Source organism: Mauremys mutica, chromosome 11 (assembly GCF_020497125.1).
Source record: "Mauremys mutica isolate MM-2020 ecotype Southern chromosome 11, ASM2049712v1, whole genome shotgun sequence".
Classification (NCBI taxonomy): domain Eukaryota; kingdom Metazoa; phylum Chordata; order Testudines; family Geoemydidae; genus Mauremys; species Mauremys mutica.
In genome coordinates, this window is record NC_059082.1 from 12662445 (window position 1) to 12689947 (window position 27503).

Below are 27503 nucleotides of genomic sequence, written 5' to 3' on the forward strand. Positions count from 1 at the left end.
AAATCCTATGCTAAGGGCACAGAACCCTCCTGAGCCCGAGGGTATTTGTGTCATTGAGTATTCATTATTCATACTCCCGCACATCTCTGCAGGCTAAGTGTTTGCTAAGCCATTCCTAAAACAATTTATTTTCACACCGATTTATCTCAGAGCCCTAGAATCCAAGCCGACTCCTCCTACATGCATTAAGCCTGCTGCAGGAGGGAAAACACCGACAGTTGAGACTATATTAGTCAAACCATTTTTTATTTTAAAAAAATGTACTGATTTGAGAACCTCTTTCTAGCCCACATCAACCAGTAGCAGTAGGGAAATACCCCATTGGTGTAGTCCACTTTCTGCACCTCCCCCATCCGGCTCTTCATTGAGCTGCACCAGCCTCAAGTTCTGAATACAAGCTCCAAAATCTGACTCCTAAAACAACTAGGAAAGAGATGTGGAAAACTGCAAATCCAAGTTCTAAAAAGTCCCCTTTTAACCTTAAGGAGAACTCCCACTGAGAAGGAACTAGGAGGAAAATGCCATCCCCCTTCATTAAAAATTGCAGACAGATGAACCTGACCTGGTCTACAAGCAGTAATTGGATAAACGTGCAAAAAGTTAGCTTGCTTATCCAAAGCTCACTCTGTGAACATTGAGTCAGGTAAGTATTGGGTTGGGAAAAACAGAAGAACAAGCTTCCTCATGAGACTTCTGGTACTCTCTAGCTCTGGATGGGCCAGTAATACTTCAAAGATATTTGCGGGGGGGACGACATATCAGTGCTTCTGACTCTGGTGCATGTTAGACTGAGCTCCACCAAGATAGACATTTCTAGGGTCAGATTTTTAAAATAAATGGCCTGTTGTTCAAAGGTTTTCACCACCCAACATGCTGAAAATCTGGCCAGAAGCCTCCCAATGGGAGCTGCTGAAAATCTGACCCTGAACTCTTTTGACATTTTGGCCCTAGAAAATTGAAAAAGCTTTCGGAGGGTGGGTTGAGACTAATTAGCTAAATAAAGAAATAAATGCCCAGCCCCCAAATCCAGCTGATGCACAATTAGTGCAGGACTTGGGGGTAGGATTGGAGAGAGAAAGGTGGCTCTGAGCTAAGTTACACCAGCCAGAGAGGTCCTTATAAGGGCAGCTGTCTGTTCCCTTTGTACTGCCAAAGTGGCACATGGGGGATGGATCTGACTCAAGCTTTGAAGTTAATTTCAGTTGAGGTAAACTGGCTGTGATCACGGGCCAGGATATACGCTACAAGCCTGGGAGATTTCTCCACCACCACTATGGATGCACACACTACCCAATCATCCCAATTCAGATACTCCAATGGTTGCTTCATTTGTCTTGTAAACCTCCTTTATTGTTGCCTGACTGGGTATCATTATCAGATAATTATCATTATCAGATAAGCCTGGACTCCTTAGGGCCTGGGAAAGTCTATACCTTATTTGGGTGAAAGTTTTCAGGAAAAAGTTATTTAATCCAAACTATTCCACTCAACTTCAACCTCAGTCAAAATAAATAAACCTTTGTTTAACGCCCAAGGGGACAGGACAGGAGTGAAACCAAGTGGGTGTTGTTACAGGTTGACTCTTTAATCTCGTGTGGGACATTAAATTCATTCCCCAGATTTAGGAGGAATCCTCCATAGGCTACTTTTGACCCAGTACACATTACCCAACAGCTTCAGCTGAGAATCCGGTGTCCAAAGGGAAATGACTGCACAGCTTCTCTGCTCATTAGGACTTTGGGCAAAGAGACATGGAGTCTGGACAGAGAGAAGAACATTGGTGAGAAGAGCAGCAACAGGGGAGACAATGTGGCAGCTTGCAAATTGCTGTGGAGGCCTAAGTTCAGCAGCTGGGGAACACTGAGGCATGGGAGGGAAGGTACATGATCAGAAAAGAGACCTACACAGGCACCAAGAATAGAACTGAGCTGCAGCCACCTCTGCCTCTGGATGGAGAAAATGAAAAGCTAGTTGATGTGTAAAGTTTCCTGGTTCTATGAGTGTTAAACCAGATAGAGCTATATCCTGTACTTCTTACACAGATGAAATTCCCATTGATTTTGGTGGGCAGAACTGAGCCCTTATAGATCAGCATGTTGTTATTTCAGATAGGCCTTTCAGTCCACTTGCACCATACCAACCACAGAGGAAGCAAGAATCCTATCAGTCAAGGAGCTTTCAATTCAAAGAGACACACAATACAATACAGGTTCATACTGAGCCGACTGGACAAAAGCTGGACTTCCCACCAAAGCATGCAGTTTGAGGGTTGATTAATATTGACTAGACTTCATGGGAAAATAAGGTTTTTAGGAGAGATTTAGAAGAGAAGAATGTGATAGGGATGGAGTTGCAGGCATAAGGGGCAGCACCGAGGAAGGGATACCTGTGAAAACCTGAAGCTGTATCACCAGATGGAAAGGAAATGCACCTGCTAGATGCTCCATTGTTCAGTAGCACCAAGGTGAGAGAGAGAGACAGCTCAAACCTGTTACAAATGCCTCCAATTTATACTAATGCTGATTCCAGACTCCAGCTGGTAACTATAAAGCTCACTGAGACTTTGCAGAATTTCTGCTATCATCACACTGGGAATGTATTCACAGTGGAAAGGAAAGAAAGATGCAAGGAATCAGAGACATTCAGTTGTGATTGGACTGTCCTTTAGGGTGTTTAAATGAAACTCTTTCCATTTCTCTATCCTAATCTAGCACTGGCCTCCTCATTACCCTTTGGAACGCTCTGCCACTGTCAGCGTGAGAGCCGCCTTCTCTGCAGATCCTACTATCTGAAGGAACCTTGCTGTGTCTCTCTGCACAGCTCCCTGATAGCCTAGCTGTAGCTTCCTTTCTGATGCACCCCTCAGTGTGGCCCAAAAGTCGAGCTGATCAGAAAACGGGGGAGAATTCTGCAGAAAAATCTGACTTCGTCAAAAAACCCAAACCTGGACAACTGAAAAAATTCAGACTCACAAATAATAATCACGATTATTAATAAAAAAAAACAACTGAAAGCTGCCAAACATTTTTGGCCAAAACATTACTTTGGTTTTCGGTTTCCAGGTGCTCAAGGAAAGGAGACACTTCCACAAAAAATAACATATGGTCAAAAACAATTTTCCATCCACAAAATGTTGCAGCAAGCCATGCCCAAGAGTGCTCTTCTCTGCAGAGAAGACCTGTGTCTCTTGTCTTCCTTCCTATGTCTCTCCTCATTCTCATCTATCCATTCCTCTTCAAGCCTGATCAGAAAGTTTCTCTTTCCCCCTCATTTATATGCCACTCAGATACCACAGTGAAGGGCATGAGATTAGATTTGATTAGATAGGAGACTCTCGTACATAAAAAAAAAATGTCTAAGGGAAGCTCACCCTCCTGTGGATAGAAATGAACTGGGATGGAGGCAAACACACAGAAATGATCCTCTGGGACATAGGTTCTGCTCACCCACTTAACCTCGTTTAATATACAGTTAAACTGATTCATCTACATTAGGCTCCATCAGACACTGCTTTGTGAGCTTATCATTACAGTTGAGCTACTAAAAGGGTTGAAATCTAGTTCCCTGGGTGCTCGGATTGGGAATGTCTCCAGGCATGTTTGTCCTTTACATAAGCCTAATATTTTTGTATAAATAAACCTGCTCTCTTAGGCTGCCTGGCAGGGGATGTAATTCAAGTTCAGGTGCCAGGTGTGTCCTGGGCTGTGAGTACAGGAGCTGTGAATACATTCAGCGGCTAAGTATGGGCGTGCTTCTGTTATATTGCTCGTGAGAAGCCCCATTCTCATCAGCACATGGAAGGGCGTGGACAGGGTCTGGAATCAGCTCCATCTAGCCATCCTCAGCCCCACAAGAGGGAGTCAGGATGAGGGAAATGGGAAGGATCCTGAATGAACCCACCCTATGGAATAAGTTATGCTTGGATCCATCCCTGCTGCATAATGTCTGAAGGAAGGCTGTTCAGTGGCACTTACCTAGCATCCCTTTGTTTGAGCTGGACAAGCACATATCCTTCTCAGCACTGGGCAGAACAAAGCCAACCACAAACACCTCCACCCCGTCCGCCATCAGTGCCAAGCCTAAAACAAAGAAGAGCATCCACTGGAAGCGCCCGTGGCCACACTCCTCGATGATGTTCTCATACTGGTGAGCAAGCTGCTCCTCATCCTCCATCCGCTCGGCTATGAGCTCAGCCTTGTCTCTAAACTCATCGGCCATGGCAGGGGCTTTCTTCTTCTGTTTGCCCTTAATGTCATCTGGGTGAGGGATGCCCTGGTACTCTCCTTCGTAGACCTCATCATCCTCATCATGGCCTTCCGTAGCATCGCTCTGGGCATCCTCTTCTTGGGTTGGCTCATTCCCATCATGGTAATAGCCATCTGAAGGTGCATAGTTGCCATCCTGATACCGGTAGTCATCTGACACCTGGTTCACCTCTCTAGCTATGTCCTTAGCCCCTTGATACAGATTTGCATTGTTTCTATACCGATCAGCCATTTTGAGTTTATACTTCTACACACAGTGTAGCGCGGTGTGTATAATCTTGAATGTAGACGTGTGTTTGTTTATTTGTGAAATCTCTGCTACTAGCTACACAAACATAACTTCCCTCTGATCTGGAATCTGATGTGCAGTGCACTGAGCTGACTGTAAAATTTCAGGGGGAGTTTCTTACAGGGTTTTTGGTAACATTTCAGGTTTGAGCTAGACTTTGTTGACTTCCTTCTTTCAGTAGGAGGGAAGGTGTAGTTGGGACTGTTGACTGGAGATATGTGAGGGATCAGGAACTTTGTACAACCAGGAGCTAGGAAGACTTGGCAGGTTGCTCTTTTTCCTGATCCATTGTGCTGATGAAGGTCAAGCCCTGAGAAAGAGAGAGAAACAGCAATGAGACAATATTGAATTGACAGGAGAAAGGCAGTGAGTGAAATAGACAACATTCCAAACACACACTTTTCTATCTGAAGGATGCAAAAAGGAGATGGAACATTCAGAGATTGTTATTGCACCTTCTAAATGGGAGGCATGTAAAGGCTTTCATATGGGTTGGAGACCATGATTACCCTACTGATGTCCCAACTTGTGGCTGACACTGTCTTGAATCAGAGTATGTCATTCCTAGAAGGCCGCAGCATTGGTTTCCATAGAGGACATCATGGTACTGAGTGGTGCTGATTGATCAATGCCTTTAAGTCACTAGAGGAATGTCTGCCTGCCAACTTGGAGCCCAGCCTTCACGATATTTAGGCACTCGGTGACATCTTAATGAAAGAAAAATGGAGCTTTGCTTTCTCTTTTTAAGCCAGATCACAGATGTCATTTTATTATACAGATTTTTTTTTAAATGTATCCCCATCTGGACAAAAAGACGTGACAGATGCAGTGCATGCAGAGAGAAATTCTTCTCCCACCCACCCATGCCCCATTTATTCCATTTTGAGCAGCCACTGGAGGAGAAGTTTTCTCAACAAATGAAGTTAATATGGAATCATGACCCTCTTCGGAAAAAATGGAGTGAAGCCAAATCCTTTATAAACAACCTCGGATTTTTGACACCTGTAGTCAATTATTTTCCAAGTGGATTTCAGCCAGTCGGCTCTCTTGTGCCTTTTCCCATTATTATACAGAGCTGAAAACAAGGTTTTTGAAAAGGTGTCAATTAGTAAATAAATATACAGTACAATCATGCAATAAGAGCTGCTAGAGGTCATATGTGGTATAAGATTGTTTTTCATTTTAAGCTTTCAGGTAGTAACCTAAATATGTAAAATATACATGAGCCATTAACTGACGTATCTATATAATATGTAACCTGTGAGCACTATTATTTTGTGTGTGTATGTATATATACACTTATGCACACTTTGTGTGTGTGTGTGTGTGTGTGTGTGTGTACACACATGCACACACATACATTTGTATGGCATGCAAAGGTGAGATTCAACATCACAATGCAAACTCCGCACTTCAGAATATTACTCACATCATGTGGGCACTGAGCAAATGCCATAAAGCCGAAATTATGTACACACAATTCTGATAGGAAATGCAGTAAAATCAACATTGTCAAATGGTCTGATGGGAGCCACTTATGTCACACGCTAGAAAAAGGCATTACGGGCCAAGTAGCGTCGAAAATATTATTTGGATTAAAACAGAGTCTGCTTGTAGAGCAAGGTCTTACTACAGTATATTGAAAAGAGTTCCCTTGAGCACGAATGAGGATCCTCCAAGCAGTTCCATGTGTTTATGCAAAGCCCCGTGATTCCTGTTGTGTTATGTTTACAGCCAAATCAGGGGTTTCATGCAGAGTAAAACAGCTTTTGCTCTGGTGTCCTGTAGCAGATCTGCTTTCTAGCTCATCTAGAGCGTCACTCTTCAAACCTGCTTATGGAACCTACTAACTGTGGGAGGCACCAGCTTGCTGGTCATGCACACATAATCGGAAAGAGGCAGGTCCCAATATACAGTACGACAGTTACAGTACTACTGTTTCCAACAGAATTGCCATATTTGTGGTATGCCAAGCAAGATCTCCATTCAAAGCTACATTAACTTTGATCCACGATTTCCCTATAAGTGGCAACACAAGCCTTCCTGGCAGCAGGTATAACCTCCTGGCACAGTAGGTGTGCCAATAAGGCCCCTGTAACTGAGTCTCCACCAGTGCACAGGTATGTTTATACCCACTGGTCCCTGCTGACACAAGAATAGTCTCACCTCAGCCGGTCACTGATGAACTAGGGCAGGGGTAGGCAACCTATGGCATGTGTGCCAAAGGCGGCACGTGAGCTGATTTTCAGTGGCACTCACACACACTGCCCAGGTCCTGGCCACCAGTCTGGGGGGCTCTGCATTTTAATTTAATTTTAAATGAAGCTTCTTAAACATTTAAAAAACCTTATTTACTTTACATACAACAATAGTTTAGTTATAAATTATAGACTTATAGAAAGAGACCTTCTAAAAAGATTAAAATATATTACTGGCACACGAAACCTTAACTTAGAGTGAATAAATGAAGACTCGGCACAACACTTCTGAAAGGTTGCCGACCCCTGAACTAGTGGTTTGACTCTTCTGTCTTGCAACAAACCAGCTGGTCTGTATTAAGTGCTGATAAAAGCTGGATTTGGTGCTGGAGAGTACACTGTGGTGGATCATCCAGCAGGGTTATACACTACCTGACCTAAAGTTTGCAAGCATCCTTCATTTCTAGGATTCAGTGCTGTTTAGGGGATTGCGCTAGCATGGGGGTAGAAGGGAAGTGGGGAGGGATGGGAGGCTGCCTACCCCATCCACCTCAAGGGGAGGCAGAGTGCACAGAATGCTCCCTGCTAGTACCTTCAAGGGTGTACATTGCTCCAAAGGGAGGAGGGAAGGAGGTGGGAGAATGGCCTTGCACACCTTCTTCATCAGCCAAGCTGGGGATGAGCCGGCTTCACTATCCTCAGGTACAAAACTCCCTATGGCACAGTTCTTCTGGGAGCTGCCTTAGGTGCAACCAGCTCTGCACTACTCCCGGTCAGGCACAATCCAGCCATTTATAGTGGCCACTCACAGTGCAAGGAATAGAGAAAATAAGAATCTTTTGGCATGAAAGAGGCCAGGATGCTGATCTCGGTCTTTCTACTCCTTCTAACCAAGGTGTGCAGTCTGCACCGTGTGTTTCGTTAGATGTATGGCATACACATAGGCCACTTTCTCATTATGGGTGGTGGTGGGGTCAGTCTCTCTCCGTGGGCACTGTCAGAGAATCTATCTTTGCTTTAGCTCGCATGACATTTGACGCTGCAGTAAGCACATTCCCTTTCTTTTGCTGAGTCACCCCACATATTTTCCATTAGGTTTAAAAGGCAGCCGGGGCATTTTCCAGGACTGTGAAAAACCAATCAATTAAAAAAAAAGAGGCAAGCCAATCAAGTCAGAAAGATCAAGCAACTCTAGAGAATGCTGCAGTAAAGAGAAGCCTTTGCATCCACTCTGGATGTGTTTATATGCAAAGAAGTTAATACACTGACAGCCAGGGGAGACATTTCACAGGTTATACATCTTGCGTTTCATTGCTAAAGGGCCACCAATGTGGGTTAAAAAAAATCCCCAGACTCCTTTGGAGTCTTAAAAAATCATCTCGCTTATGAAATAACCTTTTCCATTATACAAAGGTTCACTCCAATGCTGGATATTATTCTCTTCGAGGCAGTGAGAATTTAGCTCCATTGAGAATATTTTCTTCGAAAAAGAAGGGGGAAGGGTTTTTTAACAGGAACACTCTGTTCTGGTACAAAGAATCAGGAAGAACATTAGACCCTGCTGTTGAATTGTTCAAGTGGCATTTGTTGGCAGGTTATGTTTCAAAGTGACCTCAAGTCTCAGCCTGTCAAATCAAAGAAAGTGACCTGGGCAGCATTTCAGTTGCCACGTTCTTTTCTGGAAACAAGACGTTGCTTCCTGCTGATTGTTGTAAAGGTGAACTGTAAAGCTTTCTTTGTAAATGAAATTAGAATAATTAACAAACTTTTCAAGAGTCCAGATCAGCAACAGACTTTAACATACCAAATCAGCAACAGGCCCAAGATGCCTGAATACCATTAAAAAGCTGGCCCTTTATACCAGCACCCATTGAACTCAGCGGTAAATTTTGCTACTGATGTAAATGGGAGTAGGATTGGGTCCTCAATGCGCACTGGCAACTTGGGAGTAGATTAAATATACGATGCCCCAGTATCTTCTCTGTCCTGACATTCGTAGAAACCAATAACTGGTCATTTATAATTTCTTAAAATTACAAATAGATACATTTGACAACAAAAAAGCTGGAAATCATTTCCTCCTTTCCTAAGATGCCACATGAGCTGAGGATTGTGTGTGTCACCCAGAATCACAGGAGACAGAGGAGCATCCAGGCCGTCACCCTGCGAGGTCAGGATTGTTCCCTACCGTATGGCACCACTTACCTCAAGGGCATTGTAAGGAATGCAGGAAATTAATGCCGCTCTAGTGATATCATCAGCTGTTGAAGTGGAAACGTGAACCATATAATTCAGGCCTTGGCAGGTAAAAAGCTTTTCAGTTCATATTTACTCTGCAGAATGCAGGGCTATCAGCTGCACAGAGTCCGATCTGGATGGTAATGGCAGTGGCACCTGGATCATTATCTTACTCAACAGCTATACAACAGCCCCTGCCTTTGCTTTCACTTTGCAGCTGTTCCGCAGATTGCAGTCACACCCAGCAATTCCTGAGACAGACTCACTAACTCTAGCCGCACACACACTCCTCTCCTGGGGCATGGAGTAATGCAGCACACACTCTTCTGAAGCAGGGAACTTCCACTCTCTCCCTGCAGCTTGCACACCCTCCTGGGAGCCGGGAAAACTCTCTCTCCCTGCAGCCTGCAGGTTGTCCTCTCTCCCACACTCTTGCTGCTTCTCTCACACTGCAGCCTGCACAGGACTCTGCTAACAACTTTACTCTGCTCGAATGTGTAGTGAGCCAGCAGTTGGCTGTATTCTCCCTATGAATCCTCCTCTGTCACATGGTACTGGCCAGGCACTTTCATGACCAGTTACTGATTTCCACAAACGTCAGGAGAGAGGAGATACTGGTGCATCGTATATTTAATCTACTCTCAAAGTGTCAGTGCACTGAGGACCCAATCCTACTCCCATTTACATCAGTAGCAAAAGTCCCCACTGGGTTCAATGGGTGCAGGCTCTAGCGCCCGGTATTCTAAGCAGCTGCCTGTCAGGAGTCCTGTCAGCAGCTTCTTGTTTCACTCTGCCCCGGAGGAGATGCTGAGCCATGAGACTGTTCCATGGGGGAAGGAGTAGTTGTCATTTCAGTGGTTTATTGACTGCTCTCAGCTTAACCAGGGCAGCCCTTCAGTTATGCCACTGGGAGTCTTTCATGCCCAGCAGCGGACACATCGTCCAAGCAAAGTTACAGGTAATTCTATCTTTTCCTTGGGACATGGCTACCAGTAACTTACCCTGCAATTGCCCAGTACTTACATGATACTTACCCTGGAATTACCTTCTGCCTCTGTACACTCTGTATTCCTTACCTTTCAATTACCCCCTTGCTACTAGCTAACATATCTAGCCTTCTACCTTAGGCTTTTCTATAGTACTCATCACCCAAGTATCTAGGCACTACCACACATTTAAATGCTACTTACGCTACAATTACCCCTCTTAGCTACCCCACTTATGCCCCTTCTCCCCCCGGTTACCTTCTTTAATGTCAATCTGCTCACAGGTTTTGATGGACAGGTCTGGGTTCTTCTGGCTCCCACCACCCACTCAGCAGGATGTATCTTCTTTATTTTTTCCTATGAATTTATTTGGTGGTGCCTCCACCCCCCTCACTCCTTCCTGGCAAGGTCACCAGGGCAGCTTGGGAGGAAAACTCTAACCACAGGGTAATCCCCACTTACTTGCCAGATAGTTGGAGATTGCCAAGAAATAACACAGACACATACAATGCATAGAGCAGCTCCCGCGTGGGGAAGGGGTGTCTTTCCATAGTAGCCAGGAAGGGTTGTGAAAGGGGAAGGGGTGTCCTCTCCCCTCCCAGCTGGTGGGAGTTGAGAAAGCCGTAGGAGGCTGGGAGTTAGTACTAGTAGCTTGAGCTTATTTGCTCCTGTTTTGGAACCTGGTTTTTACAATAAATTGAGCCTTAGGGACCTTGTACCTGGGATGTTATTTTCCCTCCGGTGCTGGAGCTGGGGGTGATGCGACACCCCCTGGTTTGAAGTGGTTTGCATTATATGCAGGGTTTACAGTTTGGTTCAATGGCTCTCAGCACCCCCACTGTAAAAATTGCTCCAGCTCCCCTGCTGGCTGATGAATCTGCATTCCAGTGACCACCCCTCTGCTACACACTACTTACCCTCTAAACATACTGCACAATACCCCTCTCTGTATAGTCTATTTAGTGTTTACACTCCAGTTCCCTCCCCACCAAATACTGTGTGCCATCCAATTATACCGACGCTACACAAAACGTATCCTTCATTAAATCCTGCCTCTGCATGCTATAATTTACTCTAAAATTACCCCTCCTCTACATACTACTTACTCTGCACTACATTACTGCACATCCACTTCGTCTGGGACCAAATATTGCCTGTTTATCCTGTGAGCAAGGTACCTTCTAATTTGTACTCTGCAACTTAAAATGTTATATCAATGTGACATATATAAGAACTTGTGCTGAGTAAATGGTAGTAGGACCTTTTCTGGGGGTGTCCTGTTTTCTCTAGTCTCTTATTCACCAAAGATCAGACACTTCCCTCCCCACTTCATCATGTAGCCATAGGTTAGAGGAATAAGGTAGGTCTTGGGGTAATCCCTCTTGGCAGATTGCCAGGGAAGAAAGATTCAGGAGAGCATGGATGAGAATAGAATGGACAAGAAAAGACAAGAGATCTGTAATTTCTCTGTCCTGGGAGGAGAGGAGCTGAAAAGCGCGCGCGCGTGTGTGTGTGTGTGTGTGTGTGTGTGTACACACGCATGCACACTCTGGAGAGGGGGACAAGACCCGAGAGGAGAAATTCAGACCATTTCCCTTCTTTTCCCAGATAGGACGCAGGGAGGGTGATGCTAAGGGGCAGGGAGAGGGACTCAGAAATACTGTCATAGGATCTTTAGCAGGCACCAGCATAATCCCCAGAAACAGATGGTAGCTCAGTTTAGCATTCTGCCTGAAGGACAGCTCCTTCAGCAAAGCATCCACCCCTTCCCCGCCCCCAGAGCTGCTTTCTGCTGACAGCATTGGGAAGGAGCCCAAATCCTACAGCAGCCATAAGGACGCTGCTTTTTCAGAACAGGTTGTAAAACAAGCCTGGGAGGAAATTCTTCTCCTTGACTAGGAGAAGGGGAGCTGTGCCGTTATGTTTTTCTGATGTTCCAACCTGAATGAGAATATTAATGTGGATGCAATTAATGAATCCCTTTATATTAACCCGGGAGCAGATTCTGAGAGATGCTGAGCACCCACATCTCCCATTGGACAATATCCTGGACTTCAGGGAGCCTGGATTTAGAGAAGTATTATTGGGTGGTAGCAGGGGACCTAAGTGAGACTGAGTGCTGTAGGTCTACGTACGTGTGACAGGAAGGATGGTCCAGAGCTTGGGTGCATTAGCTTGAGGGCTGGGCGGACCAGGTTCAATTCTCTGCTCCTGTGTGACTTGAGCAATTCACTTAGACCCAGCTCCTCAAAGGCATTGAAATCAAGGGGTGTTAGGCTCCAAAATACCTTTGATCTGGGGCTTAGTGTCCCTGTGCCTCAGCTCCCCATTGCAAAAATGGAGATATTAGTACTTTGCTACCTCACAGCAGCGTTGTGAGGAGAAATGCATTATGAAGCTTGTGATCATAGACCATGAGTTATATGGGCCCAAGGTGCCCGTGCTCCAACAATATTTAGCAACGTGGGCCTAGCTCCACCAATGTTTGGGGCTCTGCTGCCGGCCTGGCATCCGGGGTCCCTGCTGCCACCTGGGGCTCCACTGCCAGCCCCAGCCTCAACCTCCTTACCGCCGTCCAGGTCCCCCTTCCTGGAGACATGGCTCTGCTCCCATGTGTGGGGGGAGACTTGGACCTGTTCTGGGCACCACCAAAAATTATACCAACCTGGCGCCCATGCGTGTGAAGTGCTCAAATGCCATGGTAACGATGGGCGAGGGAACATAGACACTAAGTCCATAGATAGCAAGAGATAGTCCCTACCCAAAGGAGTTTACAGCCTAACCAGACAAGATAAACAACCAAGGGAAGAAAGGAAGCACTATTGTCCCAATTTCACAGCAGGGGAACAAGTTCCCAGAGAGATTAAACAGTTTGCCCAGGGTCACACAGAAAGTCTGTGCCAGAGCTGCAAATTGAAGCCAGACCTCCCGAGTCTCAATCCAATGGCTTAACCACAAGAGCACCCTTCCTCTCTCTTTGGAGGGACATACTCAGTAGACCCATTAAAATGTCAGCTCTCTCTGAAGTCATTTTCTCTGTAATATGTGGCACACGCAGCATGCATGACAGTGTGGTAAAAAGGTTTAATTGGAACAACTCGCAGAGCTGGTTTACTCCATCCCTTGGGAATAATGCAGCCAGCCCAAGCCCATGATGGTAAAGTCTTCACTCCACCATTCTCTCTTCCTCTCTCTTAAATTCACATACTTCTCACCTCTGTTTCAGGGGTTCTCTTCCATATGCTGTATAGGAAAGCGCCAGCCCACCCTGGAAGACCACAGCACCAGCATGTGTATCTGAAGCATGCTTTCCTCTTCTCTATTTTCTCTCTACTGAATTTGATGACTTCATACGGATTTTTATTCACTCACGTAAAAACGTTTCTGCCCAAACCTGATTAATGACCTGCACCATCTTAATTTCAGGAGGGGCCTTGGGAAATGGCAAGGCTGGGGAGGAAACACCTCTGCTGCATAATTCTCATGAACTCCTTTTCCCGGGGAACAGGAAAGCACAGTAGAATTAACATATATTAATTAATATTCTGAGTGATTATTATTGTTAATCTCACTTGAAACCCAGTAATCTTCGGAAGACTTCCTTAATGCTTCAGGCCATTTTTTTGATTTTGCTGGAAAAAAAAGAAACAGACTATTTACCCTCTTGTATGCACTGTGATATTTTCTTTTCTGCTCACTAAGTCCATTGTTTTGTAGGTAGCCATGACTCTGCCCTCAGCTCCACCCATGTAACCTCCTAAACTGTGGGGTGCACAACTGGATTTAAGGGCAGAATATGGTCCTGTGTAAGGATTGAGTCTAAAAGGGGCTTTACTGAAGGGAGTAGGGTACAGAGGAGACTTTTTTTTCTGGCCTTTAAGGATATATGTGTAGCCTTTCTACTTTTCTGACTGGGACATCTGAGGGTGACTTTTGAACAGGCAGGTTTGCTTTAAAAGAAAGCCCTAGAATTTGTGCAAACACAGCACTTGTGGGGAAAAAACCTGGCGGTTTGTAGGAAAGGCTGGTTCTGCCTTTGGGAAGATAACCCCCACCACCATCAAAGCCCACAAACCAGATTGACTCATTTTTCTGGCTAAAGATGGCCCATAACTGGAACCTAGACTCTCAACCCCTTCAAATGTGAGTGTGTATGGTAAAAAAGAAGTTGGATTCAAATCCTATTTTGAAACAATTTCTTGAAAGCACAGCCTGGGAGGTATCAGCACCACCAAATCTGAAGCTGATCTGGCCTCAAAAACCATGAATCTTCACTGAATCCTAATCCATATCCAGCTCTGAGCACGGCTTCCTCATTCATTCTTTAGTACCAGCCATGGAAAGCTATGTGCATTTCCTCTACTGCCCGCAGTGAATAAACGTCTATCCCTATGTCAGCAAAGGGGAGGGCATTGCTTAAGAGAAATATGCATCACATCCTCCCTCCCAGGGACTGCCTCACCTCTGCAGTCCTCCTACTCCCTGCTACCTTGAGAGCAATGGGAGTTTGGGTGAGTCCAATAATAATTGCTATTCTGTGAACAGTAGTTATGCCTGCTGGCAATAGAAAAGTACTCTAGCAAAAGACAAAGGGAGTCCTACACTCTACTGATTTAGTTGTAAGTGAATGGCACTCCCTCCTGATGGGTAAATAAGACAATACCCTCTATGTAAATGAGGGTGAATGGCACTCCCTCCTGATGGGTAAATAAGGCAATACCCTCTATGTAAATGAGACCATACCTTAGAATATCAGGGTTGGAACAGACCTCAGAAGGTCATCTAGTCCAACTCTCTACTCAGGGCAGGACTAATCCCCAGACAGATTTTTGGCCATCTCAAGGATTAAACTCACAACCTTAGGTTTAGCAGGCCAATGCTTAAACCACTGAGCTATCCCTCCTCCACACTCCCTTGACCACCTTTTGCAGACCCATGCACAAAACTCAACAGGTGCAAAATCTGCCAAAGAGCTGAGCACTATCCAGGAGGAAAATTGCTTATCTCATTTGGGTAAAAGGATCTTAGGAGGAGAAAACCAAGGTGACCACTGAAAATTCACAGATGTTTTATGGCAGGGTTTATCAAACAGGGGTCGCTGCTTGTGTAGGGAAAGCCCCTGGAGGGCCAGGCCGGTGTGTTTACCTGCCCCATCCGCAGGTCCAGCCAATCACAGCTCCCACTGGCCGCGGTTCGCTGCTCCAGGCCAATGGGTGCTGCTGGAAGCGGCAGCCAGTAAGTCCCTTGGTCCGGGCCACTTCCAGCAGGAGGTCAGACTACATGATCACAGTGGTCCCTTCTGGATTTACAACCTATGACTCTATGAAAACACTGAATTCTTCACAGCTGCATGAGCTATTGTTATCTGTGGTCCCCTATCATGGATCCAGATCTCAAGGTTAGCTTGGATTATCTCCCCCTATAGTGTTGCTACACAATTGTTTTCATTTAATGCAAGTTGAATAATAATCATATCATACAAGCCAAGGTATTTATGCATCAGTTTGCTGTGTTAGTCACCCATTGAATGTTCCCCATAATCACCACACATAAGGCTCCAGGTCTTGGAGTTTTATCCTTATCAAACTCAGGTGGGTTTATCACACATCAGTACTATGGTGGGAGGTGGGGAGGGAGTTGGTTGTTAATGAAACAACTTTTCTTCCTTGATTGGCTTCATGGAAGAAGTGTGATTCCTGGGGGGATACGAATGAAAAGACTGTTGGTGCAGCAGGAAAGGACGGGCTTCCAAGGCATATAGAGCAACGTGGGGAAAGGATACAAAGTGAGCAGGGTAGCAAGATATAAGGGCAGAGATATAAAGGGGGATACTTTTGTGTGGCGCCTGGAAGGTGAGAATAAGAGGAATGAATTTGATGCAAAAGGCAGGAGGAAACCAGTGAAGAGGCTTTGAAGATGGAAGTGACATGGTCCAGAGCAGCAGGCGAAGAAGAGGATTTTAACAGTGGTAGTCTAGATAGATTGGAAGGGAATAGGTTAGGAAGGGGAGAGATTAGGCAGGGCATGGACAAGGATTTCAGCCATATGGGCTGATGGCAAGGATGGATTCCTGGCCAAAATACAGAGGGAAAAGTGGCAAGATCTGGAGACAGCCTGGATGTAATAACAGATGGGAAAGAGGAATTAGTAGCCTTCTGATGGGCTGAGAGTGGAGGAAAATGGAATTAGGAGACAGGGAAGGAGGATAGGGCTAAGGGTACATCTCAAATAGTTAGAGGGCAAGAATCAGAGACTGGAGTGAAGGAGGCCAGGATGTTTGGTGTATGGAGGGAAGTCACTGGACATGTGAGGAAGTGTAAAGGGGAAAATGAAAGCTCTTGGGAAATTATTGATGCGTAAACAGTAGAAAGAGCAATCCCTGTAGCTTAGCAATAACATGAGCTCTAAAGTCACATCTGAGTATTATATTCCCCTCCCATCCTCATTAGAACTGAACCCTTAATCCTCACTACATCTTCAAAATCAAACTCCTGCTTGTCTTTTGTAATTGTATTTCACCTCCAGAACAAGCTGGAATAATACCCATACAAGGACACACAACATTTTACTAGTGCATATGTCAATGACATATGTTTATAGGGAGCTAGTGGGGGGGAAAGCAACCCATCTAAATTGCTTAAAACATGAGGGGATTATGCCTAGCTTTTTCTAAATAGATCCCATCTCTTTGTTGTGAGTTTGCAGCCATTCGTTCCATATTTCATCCACATCATCACATGAACTGATCACATGACACCAATGAAACAGCGGTCCTGGGATTTTCTGATACAGTGACATTGAGCCAGATCCTCAGCTGGTGTAAATCAACATAACTTCGTTGAAGACAATGGAGTCATGCTGATTTTAATCAGCTAAGGATCTGTCCCATGGTTTGGAAGCACTGGTGCTCCCTGATCAGGTATCATGACAGAAGTTTATAGTTAGATAGAGACAGATATTGCATAGCATATCATTTAAAAAGAGAATTCCCTTAGATTTCTCTTGACCCCCTCTCAAACCCCACTAGGTCCAGAGGGGATTATGTTCTGCAGTTTCTTGCATTGGCTCTAGCCAGAATCGAAGTCTAAAGGAAATCATGACCTTCTAGAGATGGGCCCACATCAAAATGCCAGGTCTGAACTCCCCCAAACTTTGCATCCAGTTCAGAACTTCCCCAAATTTGACTTCTAGCTCAGGTACATGAGCTTTCTCAGCACTGTTCATGCAACTGGGTTTGATCTGTAGGAGGTGGGAAGCTACTTTGTCACCGATTAAAGGAATTTTTAAAAACCAAAAAATAACCATGTTGTGATGGTCTGGCATTTATTTTGCATTGCATATGGCTTGATGTCATGTCACAACTTCATCACATATTCACACAATACAGATCTTGTCATACAAAGTCAAGACCTTTGGCCATGATTATTTTACTCATCCAATGCTCATTTTTCCTGGCTTCAGGGAGATAAAGGAGTGTTTCCCTCCAGTATCTCCAAGACGCATGGGAGGAACGCTGCCATCAGCTCATTCTCCCAATTCCACATGAAGCAATGAACAAACATGAAGCAAAGGCATCCACTCCATCCATCTATTGGCTCAATGTTCCCCAAGCCACCTCATTAAGCAGAGCTCCGCTCACTCGGCTTGCAGTCAGGATTAGTAATCATCACATGCACAGATTCTTCAAAGGCCACATGCAGAAGTGCAAACTGGGTATCACTGCAGTAAAACTGTACTCATTTACCGTAATTGTAATCTAGTGGTTTGAAGCAACACATTATTCACCCACAAATCAGATACATACTTTTCTTGCAGTTGTCTCTAAGAGTGTTACAAGCTGGGACCTATATTAAGAGTTTGCTTTCAGTTTTATCGTCATAAAATTACACCCACAAATAATTCTGGCTATAATAATTGTACCTAGGGCTTACACGTTTACTGAATTTGTAGGTGCAATAAGACACGGTTTGAAGATACTTAGATATGCTATACGTTGTACTCACAATTAACAGCAGGGGCAATTATTTGCAGGAGCAAAACTGCAAAATAGGAGGCTAGATTAAAAAATCAAGGCCATAACATGGAGGTCTTTCATAGATTTCATATTTACAGGTAAGTCCTTTGAAAACTGGGTAAAGGAAGTATCTTTTGCTGTTGTTTAAATTAAAAACATAGCATTATATTTAAAATAATAAACATAAACTTGTTACCCAAGAGACTTTTTTGTATTAACTTTTTTGTTATTTGATGGATGCTGTAGTACAAGCCAGAAAAGACCCTAGTGGAACTTATTAAGTAAGCTATCTGCAACACAGATTCTGTATTAGTAGCTGTGAGTCACAACTCATAAGAAAAGAGAGACATTTGAAGGTCATTGACTTCATATCCTCTAGCCAAGGAATAGTTTTCAGCACCATAGACAGCACCTAATGACTACTACCCTGTGATACAGATAGGCCAAGTAGGGTAACACACCGTTGTCCAATTTAAGATTGGAGATTTGCTTTGAAATGCTGCTGTGTTTCTTATCGCTTCAGAATGGTGCTAGTTTAATCATTCCATCTATGTTACAGATTGGTGGGAGATTGTCAATGATGTATCTATGGCATATTGAGAAATGTAGGGGAAAAAAGAGCTCGGGTAATTTAGTTTATTATTTAGAGAAAACATTTTAGTTCAAAATGTATTGCTGCAGGGTTTATTGAGCTTGGACTGTCATGTTGTTGGATAATCTGTATTTATTATTTGGTACATTTTTATACTTTTTCTTGTATGTGCCCATCCTGTGTTTAATGAGGCAATCTTGGAATTAATTCATTACCATAATCTAGTTTCTACAAGGATAAATCATGGGGCCGGCAGATAAGTAAGCTATCCTAAGAAAGGCTGGGTCTGATCTCCAGCTGCTATAAACAGGGATAAGTCCATTGACTTCAATGAAATGATGCCAGTTTATACCCTCTGAGGTTCTGGCCCTACTATTTTGCTGGTCTATTTTGCTGCCCTTACTCATATTGCACAGTGGCAACATGTGGCAGAAGTGGTTCAATAAGGAGCAAATACAAAGCAATTTAATTTGATATGAATAAACAATATGTGGAAAAAAAAACAGAAAAGAAACATCAAAGCTTCAAGTTGATCCAAGTTGCTTGATATTGTTTAGGAAACAATAGAAAGTCATCACTTTTTTTCTTAATGGGGTGTATCGTCATATGGGACAGCTCTGACTTTAATTTGAGCAAATGTAGTGGAACGCATGTTGAGTCTAAACATTGTTGTGATGGGGTGTATTAGGCCTTCTCTGACCCCTGCTGGAGGCACCAGCACCCTGATATTCCCAACCCAAGGAAAAGAGACTCAGACCAGATACCAAAAAGACAGTCCTCCAGAAGGGCCAGGAGGAAATACTGACCATCCAAGAGCCAGTTAAGAAGGCTTGCCTGCTTCTTCTCAGGGCAGAGTGAGACTGGATCAGAGAAGGAGCTCCTCAGGGATAGCTCAGAATCCCGGGGCCTAGTCGGGGACTGCAGATAGGCATTGGCCTCCGAGTTTTGTTTTGTTTGTGTATTTAAAGGAGCAGACTGCCAAAGTTTAACTATTGGTCTGGGTGTAGACTGACGCCAAGCTTACAGTCACCACCGGTGGATTGAGTTTGGGAACACCTGCTCTACCATACCTGGCCCCACAGGGGGTGCTATGGAGTAGCCCCACCTGCCACAATCATAAAAGGTGAATTTTTCAAAAGCACCTAACTGACTTTGGGGTGAAAGTCCATTAGACTTTTAATGCGCCTAAGTTGCTTAGGTGCTTTTGAAAAAATAACCAATATATTGCTGATAAAGCATTGCAATATATGGTCAATGAAAGGGACTTAGTGCTTCATGGTAGGATGTATGCTCAGAACAAATGCTTCTACAAACAGTTAAGGGTTTTGTAATATACCTCATAACTTGAATCCCTAATGATCATGTAAATCACCTTTAAGGGATTTATCTTTCAGTCTATATAGAACTTAATACTGGTGTTGTTAATTCTTAGATTGTGCTGATGAGGCAGTCTGAAAACAAGACTGTGATTGCCTGGAGACGGCGCTGTCTGTTTGTGGAGTCAGGATTTATTCCACAATTGTTTCACATATGTAACATGAAATGTTTTAAAAAAGCCATAACGCTTCAAGAAGCATGCGAGTGCACATGGACAGACACACACACATACTTCATTTATCTCCAATTCACCAGGGCCTTGAATGACTGATGGCATGTGAGCTTCAGTATCATGTGTCTCAGCATATCCTATGAGTATGAGCATCTGCTATGAAGCTAACACTTTGGGCTGGATTCTCAACCCTCCCCATGCCGAGCACAGGTGCAAGGAATGGGTGGTGAAGGCTTCACGGAGCCAGTTATGGTTCCAAGATCCACCACCACCCAGCCCTCATATACATTAGAGCAGCTGGGGTCCTGCTGTAAATTACACCCATGAAGAATTGAAGTGGAAGATCTCTGCTCCTCCATACCTGTGCTTCAACCCCTCATCCCCAACCTGACACCCCCTGCTAGCTCTACACCAGCTGAGAGTTTCTCCACTAGCCATTTCCACCCAGTATCACCCACATTGGACCACCTGAGTGGCACAAATAGAGTGGACAGAGTAGGCCACGGAATCCAGCCCCTTGTGTACTACACATACTGTTGTCATCAAACTCTGCTTGATGCTTTGATGCATGGTCCCACTCAGAAGCAAAACCTAGCAACATGGCTCCTTTAGGAGGAAAGCATCCAAAAGACACAAAATGGACCAATACCGTTTCTCCTTGAAGCCTGATATACCCTGCTGTGTAAACTGCATTCAAAAGACAATTAAGAAATCAGGTATTTCATTTAATGTTACGGTTAATCTACTTGATGTCCTTCCATCCATACAAGTACAGTACATCAGGAACCCAATAGTCTGGTGTGTTTTCTTTGCCTCCTACACCCACGGAGCATTGGGTAAGTTTTCCATTAAAACATGTGCCAGATTGACTAAAACACCATCCGCATGTGACAGTGACTTTCCTGGTGAAGTAATTGCAGCCTGAGTTTAAGTTTTGCTTCTCCATGTTTGTTTGAAACAGGATGACAGAAAGTTTCACAGATTGCTAAGGAGATATTATATTTTTAATCTGATATTCTAAGAGTCTGGATACTTTTAAAAATCGAGTTAAAGATGGCATGTGCCCGTGATAAGCTGGTGCAGTGCTCGTCGAACAGATGAAACAAGTAACAATCATCAGTCTTCTCTGAAGACTAAACAGCTTTTCTGAATGTAAGGACATAGAATAAGAAGGGGCGTGTTTGTGAGATAGAGCTAGGACAATACTGAACAGTAGTAACGGTAAGACACAGGCTTAGAGTCATGCAAAGCTATATAAGACTACACATTAGGATGCAGGAGAAAGGCCTTAAAAGGTCAAATTGAGAAGCTGAATATGTGTCGTGAATTGAAACAGACGGCATAAAAGCAGCTGATAAATCTGAGCAGAGGCACTTCAAGAACCAAAAGACCTCAGTGGAAAAGAAGGAGGTGAAAGGGAAAAGAACAGAATTAGGGAGGACAGAGAGATAATCACAGCATGAGGCCTGGTGAGGCCTTCCAGAGTTTTTGGGGGGTAAGAGAAGAGTAATTTATGCAGGAGAAATGTAGAAATAACCAGAATGTAATTGTCTGAACTGGTATTTGTCCAGGCCACTGAGACTAACGCCATTAATCCTGAGAAAAGTGCCATGGTGTCTTTAAATGTATCTTGACTACTTATCTGCCCTCCTACCCCTACCCCCTGCATCCTATCTGAGCACCTCACAATCTTCTAATGGCTTTATCCTCACAACACCCCCATGAGTTAGGGCACTGCTATTACTCCCTGTAGCAGGGGGACCCCCTGCTTCAGCCCAGAGGGGTTTAAAAGTGGCCTGGCAGGGCTTGAGAGCGGCGGTTCTCAAGACTGGGCTAATGGAGGAAGTGGCTGCAGGTGAGGCCACGCCCCAAACTGAACCACAGCTGGCCCCTATAAAAGGCTGGAGGCCAGAAGCCCAGACAGTCTCTCTCTGCCTTCAGAGAGAGAAGGGCCTGGCTGCAGGGAGCTAGAAACTGGATACCTGAGTGAAGCAGGGCTGGGGAAAGGCTGAGGAGCTGGGGAGCTCCAGCCTAGAAAGCCCCAGGCTGCGGCCTAGCGATGGGCCAACAGGTACTGGGGGTTGCAGAGGGCAGCCCAGGGGTAGGCCAAGGCAGCAGGTCCAAACCCTCCTTGCCAGTGATGAGTAGGCTGATACTGCAGTCTGCCCCAGAGTGTGGGGCTAGACAATGACTGGCAGTAGCCAAATACTGAGGCAAGGTGGGGATAGAGGGTGAGGGTTCCCTGAGGAGAGGAGAAACCCTGAGAGAATAGGGGTTACTGCCAGGGGGCAGCACCCCCAATAAAAGGGCACCGGGTCCAGGGAGGGACACGGGGGGCCTGAAGACAGGTGGATCACCAGCCTGCAGAGCTTGCTCCAGCGCTGGAACAGAGCTAATTCCCAGAGTCACCAGCAGGAGGCGCCGCAGGGGTGAGTCCGGCCCGTTTACACTCCCATTGTACAGAGGGGCAACTGAGGCACACAGAAACTAAGTGACTTACCCAAGGTCACTCAGAAAGTCTGTAGCAGAGCAGGACCATGAGTCCGTGTCTCCCAAGTCCTAGGCTAGCACCGTAACATCCTTCATCTCTTGGAGGGCAAGGAGTTAGGGCTGTTGCAGTTCTACAGCTCATAAAAAGACAGCACTTGTAGCAGAACAGAGCACCCAGCCAGTGTCACGCTGATGCACGGATTCAGAATGAATCCTGCCACTTACTGGATCACCAGTCTCTCTTCTGGCCAGTCTCTGGGCATTCCTTGGAGGTTTCCTCTTGGGAATCTTAACCGAGCCCAACCCTCATTGGTTCAGGAGCTCTGACCTGTTTACTGCCTAAGGCGATATGACCGTAAGATTGCAGCCTTTGAACCAACTGTCTGCAAATCAGCAAGTTCCGCCCGTGTCAAACATTCCTTCTTAACAATGAACGTCTTGCCTTATTGGCAGACTTATTTCACCACCCTTTCAATCTGGGTTATTAAAATAATGAGCCACTTAACTGACAAATCCATTCAGACATGACAATATTGAATAGATCCATTCCAATGACAGTCTACCATGGAGGTTCTTGCAACCCTGGGCAGGCTTCCAAATGACCCTCTATCAGAAGGGACTTACATTTGATGAGGTATCTTTATTAAATACCTAATTAAAATACTTCCATTTATGCTGTCTCCTGCTAGTCAGATATCAGTGTTAGCCTTTGCCTCTCTTTACAGTGCACTGTGTCTGCTCCCTGCATCCACTGCCTGCTCTCCTTCCATGCCACACTTCTGAACTCCTCGTTCCATATCCTTCTCCCATCTTTCTGCCTCCTGCTAGGTCAGCACTGATACCTGAAACTGCCTCCCTGTCCTTTTGTCCCTAGCAACCTCCATTACTTTATTCAAATCCCTCCCTCAGACACACTTCTTCCCCCAGGCCTTTCGGCAGTAACCCACCATGAATGGTGGCGGGGGCGGGGGGGTTGTGTACGGTGAGCAGCATTAAAGTCATCATTTGCCAAGAGTTACCATAGTGTGGTATCTGAGCTACTTCCTTATACTTAAAATTGGGGGCCTCAGCTACTATATAGGATTGTTGTCACCTTTCCCTTCCCCTCTTCACCCACCCACACATATGCACATGACTTCTGCTGATAGACACTACAGAAGGGCAAAGATCTATGTGGTCATCCTGTGCCTCTTCAGAGGCCAGTGCAGGATTGTTCCCTCTCGCGCATTCTCTAGCAGGAATTGCTGTAAATGACTCCGTCACTGAGGGAGGTTTCTACAGGCTAAGAGATCTCACTGTTAGCAACTATTCCCTGCTATCGAGAACAAACATTTCATAACCAAAAATAATTTTTCAGGCACTGTCTCAGGAAAAGGCTGCCAATTTCAGTGACATGTACAGAGCCAGCCAGCTGCCCCAGAATTCAAATTCACTCCAAGAAGTGCCTGGGCCCATAATAATCATAACCAACCTTATGTTTCTATGACGCTATCTCACAGGATTCTTGTTTTAAGTTTCCCTTCAGTGCTGTTATACAATAAAATCTCAGGAAGCAAAGTTATTGCAATGCTAAGAATGAGATCAGATAAGAAGCTAGGTTCTAGACCTAAAATGTAATAGCTTTCTTTTTTTATGTAACCCCACCGCTATTGCAGCATTTCGACTGACTACAGCTGCCTTGTGCCCATGTTAGCAATCAAAGTCCATTATGCATTCTATCTATACAGGTGTATAAACCTAGGAAGCAGCATATTTTAACAGGCATTCACTTGTAAGGCTCTCTCCAAGGTTACTTAGCAGGAAAAGTGCTGGACCGTGGCTTCCATTTCATCAGTATTCAGCCCGTGCTTTCTGTTAGGATGCTGTTGCGGGACAGTGTGCTGGTTGGTAGGACCTACACTCTGCAGCAGACATGGCCACTAAGCAGAGTCCATTATCTAGTTGTCAGACTCACCATGCGCATCAGACACATTACTGCAGCTGGGGTTCAAGTTCCAAAAGAAACAAACCTACATGGTGAGTTTCCTTCTAACGGAGCCTGCGGAAGCGGCTCTGGGAATTGCACCTTGCATGGCTCACATGCATAAGTCCCTAAAGGCCTGGCTGACACAACCTCTTTGTTGAAATTCACAAAGGTAGGATGTTTATTCGCATGACTGGGTAGGCAAGTTAAAGGTACCTCAGGGTACTGAACAAGCTCCTGCATTGACTTGGCAGATAACCCAATGCCTCACACGAGGCAACATTACACGGCTATTATTTTCACAATGATGTATTCTTTATAGTCACATTTTACATTCAGACGTCAACTTTCAACTCAAAGGAGCCCACAGTGCTTAGCAAACTACACACACATACAGCGCCATGGAAATGCAGCCACTTCTGGGGTAGCTGGCTGGGCAGGTGGCACCCGGCACACTGCACAGCGATAGCAGGAGGTGACAGGACATGCCTACAACATGCTTGACAAAGGCTCTTCAACAGCTTCGTGCATTCCCTCCCTGCTCCCATAGTGGCTCTTAGGGCAGCTGGTTATAAAAGCAGCTCATTTGGCTGGCATAGGCAGCATCCTGCCAGCCCAAATTCTTTCTCTCTGGTCCTGTGGCTCTCACTCAACCATAAGCACAGACATCTTAACTCACCATCCATTCCACCCTACAGCCTCCCTCCAGAGCAGCATCTAGTCCGCTCTTGAATAGGCAACGTGGGAAGAGGAAAGGATGGCAGGAAAAGGGGGAAAGAAAGAAGGGAGCCACCTAGGAAGAAGTTGGCACAAAGGAACAGGGAACAAAGAACAAGACAAAGCACCCCAGGGTAGGAAAGGTGTAGGACCACAACAAGAAGGGTGAAGGAGAGAGAGTGGACATTGAGGTGAGGAGAGAAAGGCAGCAGTTAATGTGCAGGTGTAACATTGACAGACACTGGTTGGCGGTGGGTGAGATTGAACCTGGGACCTCAGGAGTTTAGTACGTGAGCCTCTACCGCATGAGCTAAAAGCCAGCTGTCTTGTAGGTAAGGCTGTAGGAGATGCTCATTTTATCTCTCTTTAAGTGGTCTCAGTGCCATGAGATGGGCCAGAACACCACACCCAGAAGGTGTGTGGGTTACACAAGGACATTGTCTGTGGGAGAGGAAGTAAGTAGTGGAAGGTAGGGTATGTCCAGCTGTCATCCATCCCAAGAGAATCTCTAAGAAGAAAGGTTTAGAATCACCAACCTGGTGGATATACTGATGGGGTTCATCTCCATTTAGCTCAGCTCATCTGATGGGATCACAGCATGAGGTGCTGTCTGCCATGCAATCCTCTCAGAAGTTTGAAAATAACATTGTCTTGAGCCATTAGAAGGGCACAATAAATACTCAATAGACATTTTAAATTTCCAGTGAGAAGGCTATGCATTTGCCTCCATACAATCTAGTAAATTCCTGCCTAGCTTGGACATTAAGATAAATGATGAGAAAGCTTCAGCTCTGGAAATGAATAGCTGCAATATATTCAGCAGTACATGCTACAGTGACTTGATGTGTATGCAAATAGAACATCCTCAGAATTCCCTACCAAAGCCCAGGCAGATTTATTGATACTTTGCATCTGACCTGAAGCCATTATTTATTGCCTACCAAAGTGCTTGTGGGGAGGGGCCTTGTGTGGATAACCTGACTGCAATTTAGCTATTTAGCTATTACTGTATCGTGTACAGGGAGAGTTGCAGTCAGGTTATTTTTGCTTATACTTTACTTGTGAATCTTCTGTTCAGTATAAGAAGGCTAACAAGGTGAGCCGTGTTCTACAGGACAAACTACTGCATGTGCATCAACTACTTAGGACAGAGAGGAAGGACAGATGTCAGGCTAGGACTACGGAGACATGGCTCCAGTTCCTTCTTATGCCACAGACTGCCTGTGGGACCTTAGGCAAGTCACTTAGTCTCTCTGTGCCTCAGTTTCCTATGTGTAAAATGGGGACAATAGCACTTCCTTACCTCCTAGGGGTGTTGTAATTAAACAGTATGAGGTGCTCAGATGGGGACCAGATAGATACTGTCAATAGCTGAAACATAAAAGCCTTAACAATCGATGGACAAGTTCAGAGATTCAGCTTTCAAGACTTTAGATGCTGCTCATCAGGACCACTGTGACCCTGAAATCACTCTCACAGGAGCAGAGTCTCTGCAAGCCACTCAGTAGCCCAGGGTGGTTGGCCCTTTAGAGGGAGAGAGGTATCAACCTCACCTGTAGTACAGCCAACTCACTCCCCTGGTGGGGAAAACAAAGAATGTCATGTGACTCAATCAGGCTTTCAGGTTAGATAAGGGAGAGGCCTGGGTAGTGAGATAGAGGCCTTCAGAGAATAGGAAGGCTCCTGTGGGAGACCTTGAGACACCAGGGGAGAAAAGACTCCCTCTAGACAGGGCTGGGAGTGGCTCTAGGCAGGAGGGGCTGGGAGAGGCTTGAAAGAGAACAGGTGGAAAGACTGAGAGGGCTTGATGAAAAGTGGGGATGGGAGAATGTATGAACTTTCATTTGGACTTTGAGGACTTTATTTGGAGCGATCTATGTTAATAAACCAGGGTATTACTGGCCCAGAGAAAAGCCTGGGTGGAATTTATCAAGGAGCCCTAAAGAAAAGGAAATTGAGGCAAGGATGCTGCAGGGACCATGAGTGGGCACTCTGGAGGCAGTGGCCCTGTTACCGTCCGAAATACCAAGAGCGTTGGTCCTGGTATTCCAGCATTTCCTCTTCTCGACTCATCTGTACCCACCGGATGGACACCAGTGAAACCAAATACAAAAAGCAGCTAAATCCTGTCCAGCTCCCAGAAGGTTTTGGTCTGAGTTGAGGTTTAGATGAAGGTCTGCTCTCATCTTACTTGAACTGGCT

The 27503-nt window shown here is 45.1% G+C and overlaps 1 protein-coding gene across 2 annotated transcripts in view; it reads right to left on the bottom strand.

The window, feature by feature from the left end:
* The window catches only part of SV2B (synaptic vesicle glycoprotein 2B), a 51224-nt gene extending 37613 nt beyond the window's left edge, over window positions 1-13611 (bottom strand). The window contains exons 1-2 of one of the 2 annotated variants that reach the window (XM_044980653.1): window positions 13549-13611; window positions 3975-4864 (exon numbers count right to left, since the gene is read on the bottom strand). In XM_044980653.1, coding sequence (XP_044836588.1) covers window positions 3975-4497 — 523 coding nt within the window. In that variant the 5' untranslated portion in view covers window positions 4498-4864; window positions 13549-13611. Of the gene's footprint in view, window positions 1-3974; window positions 4865-5540; window positions 5560-13548 lie in introns of those variants that run through there. The other variant, XM_044980654.1, reaches the window with a different exon arrangement.
* Between the last annotated feature and the right edge of the window lie 13892 nt (window positions 13612-27503).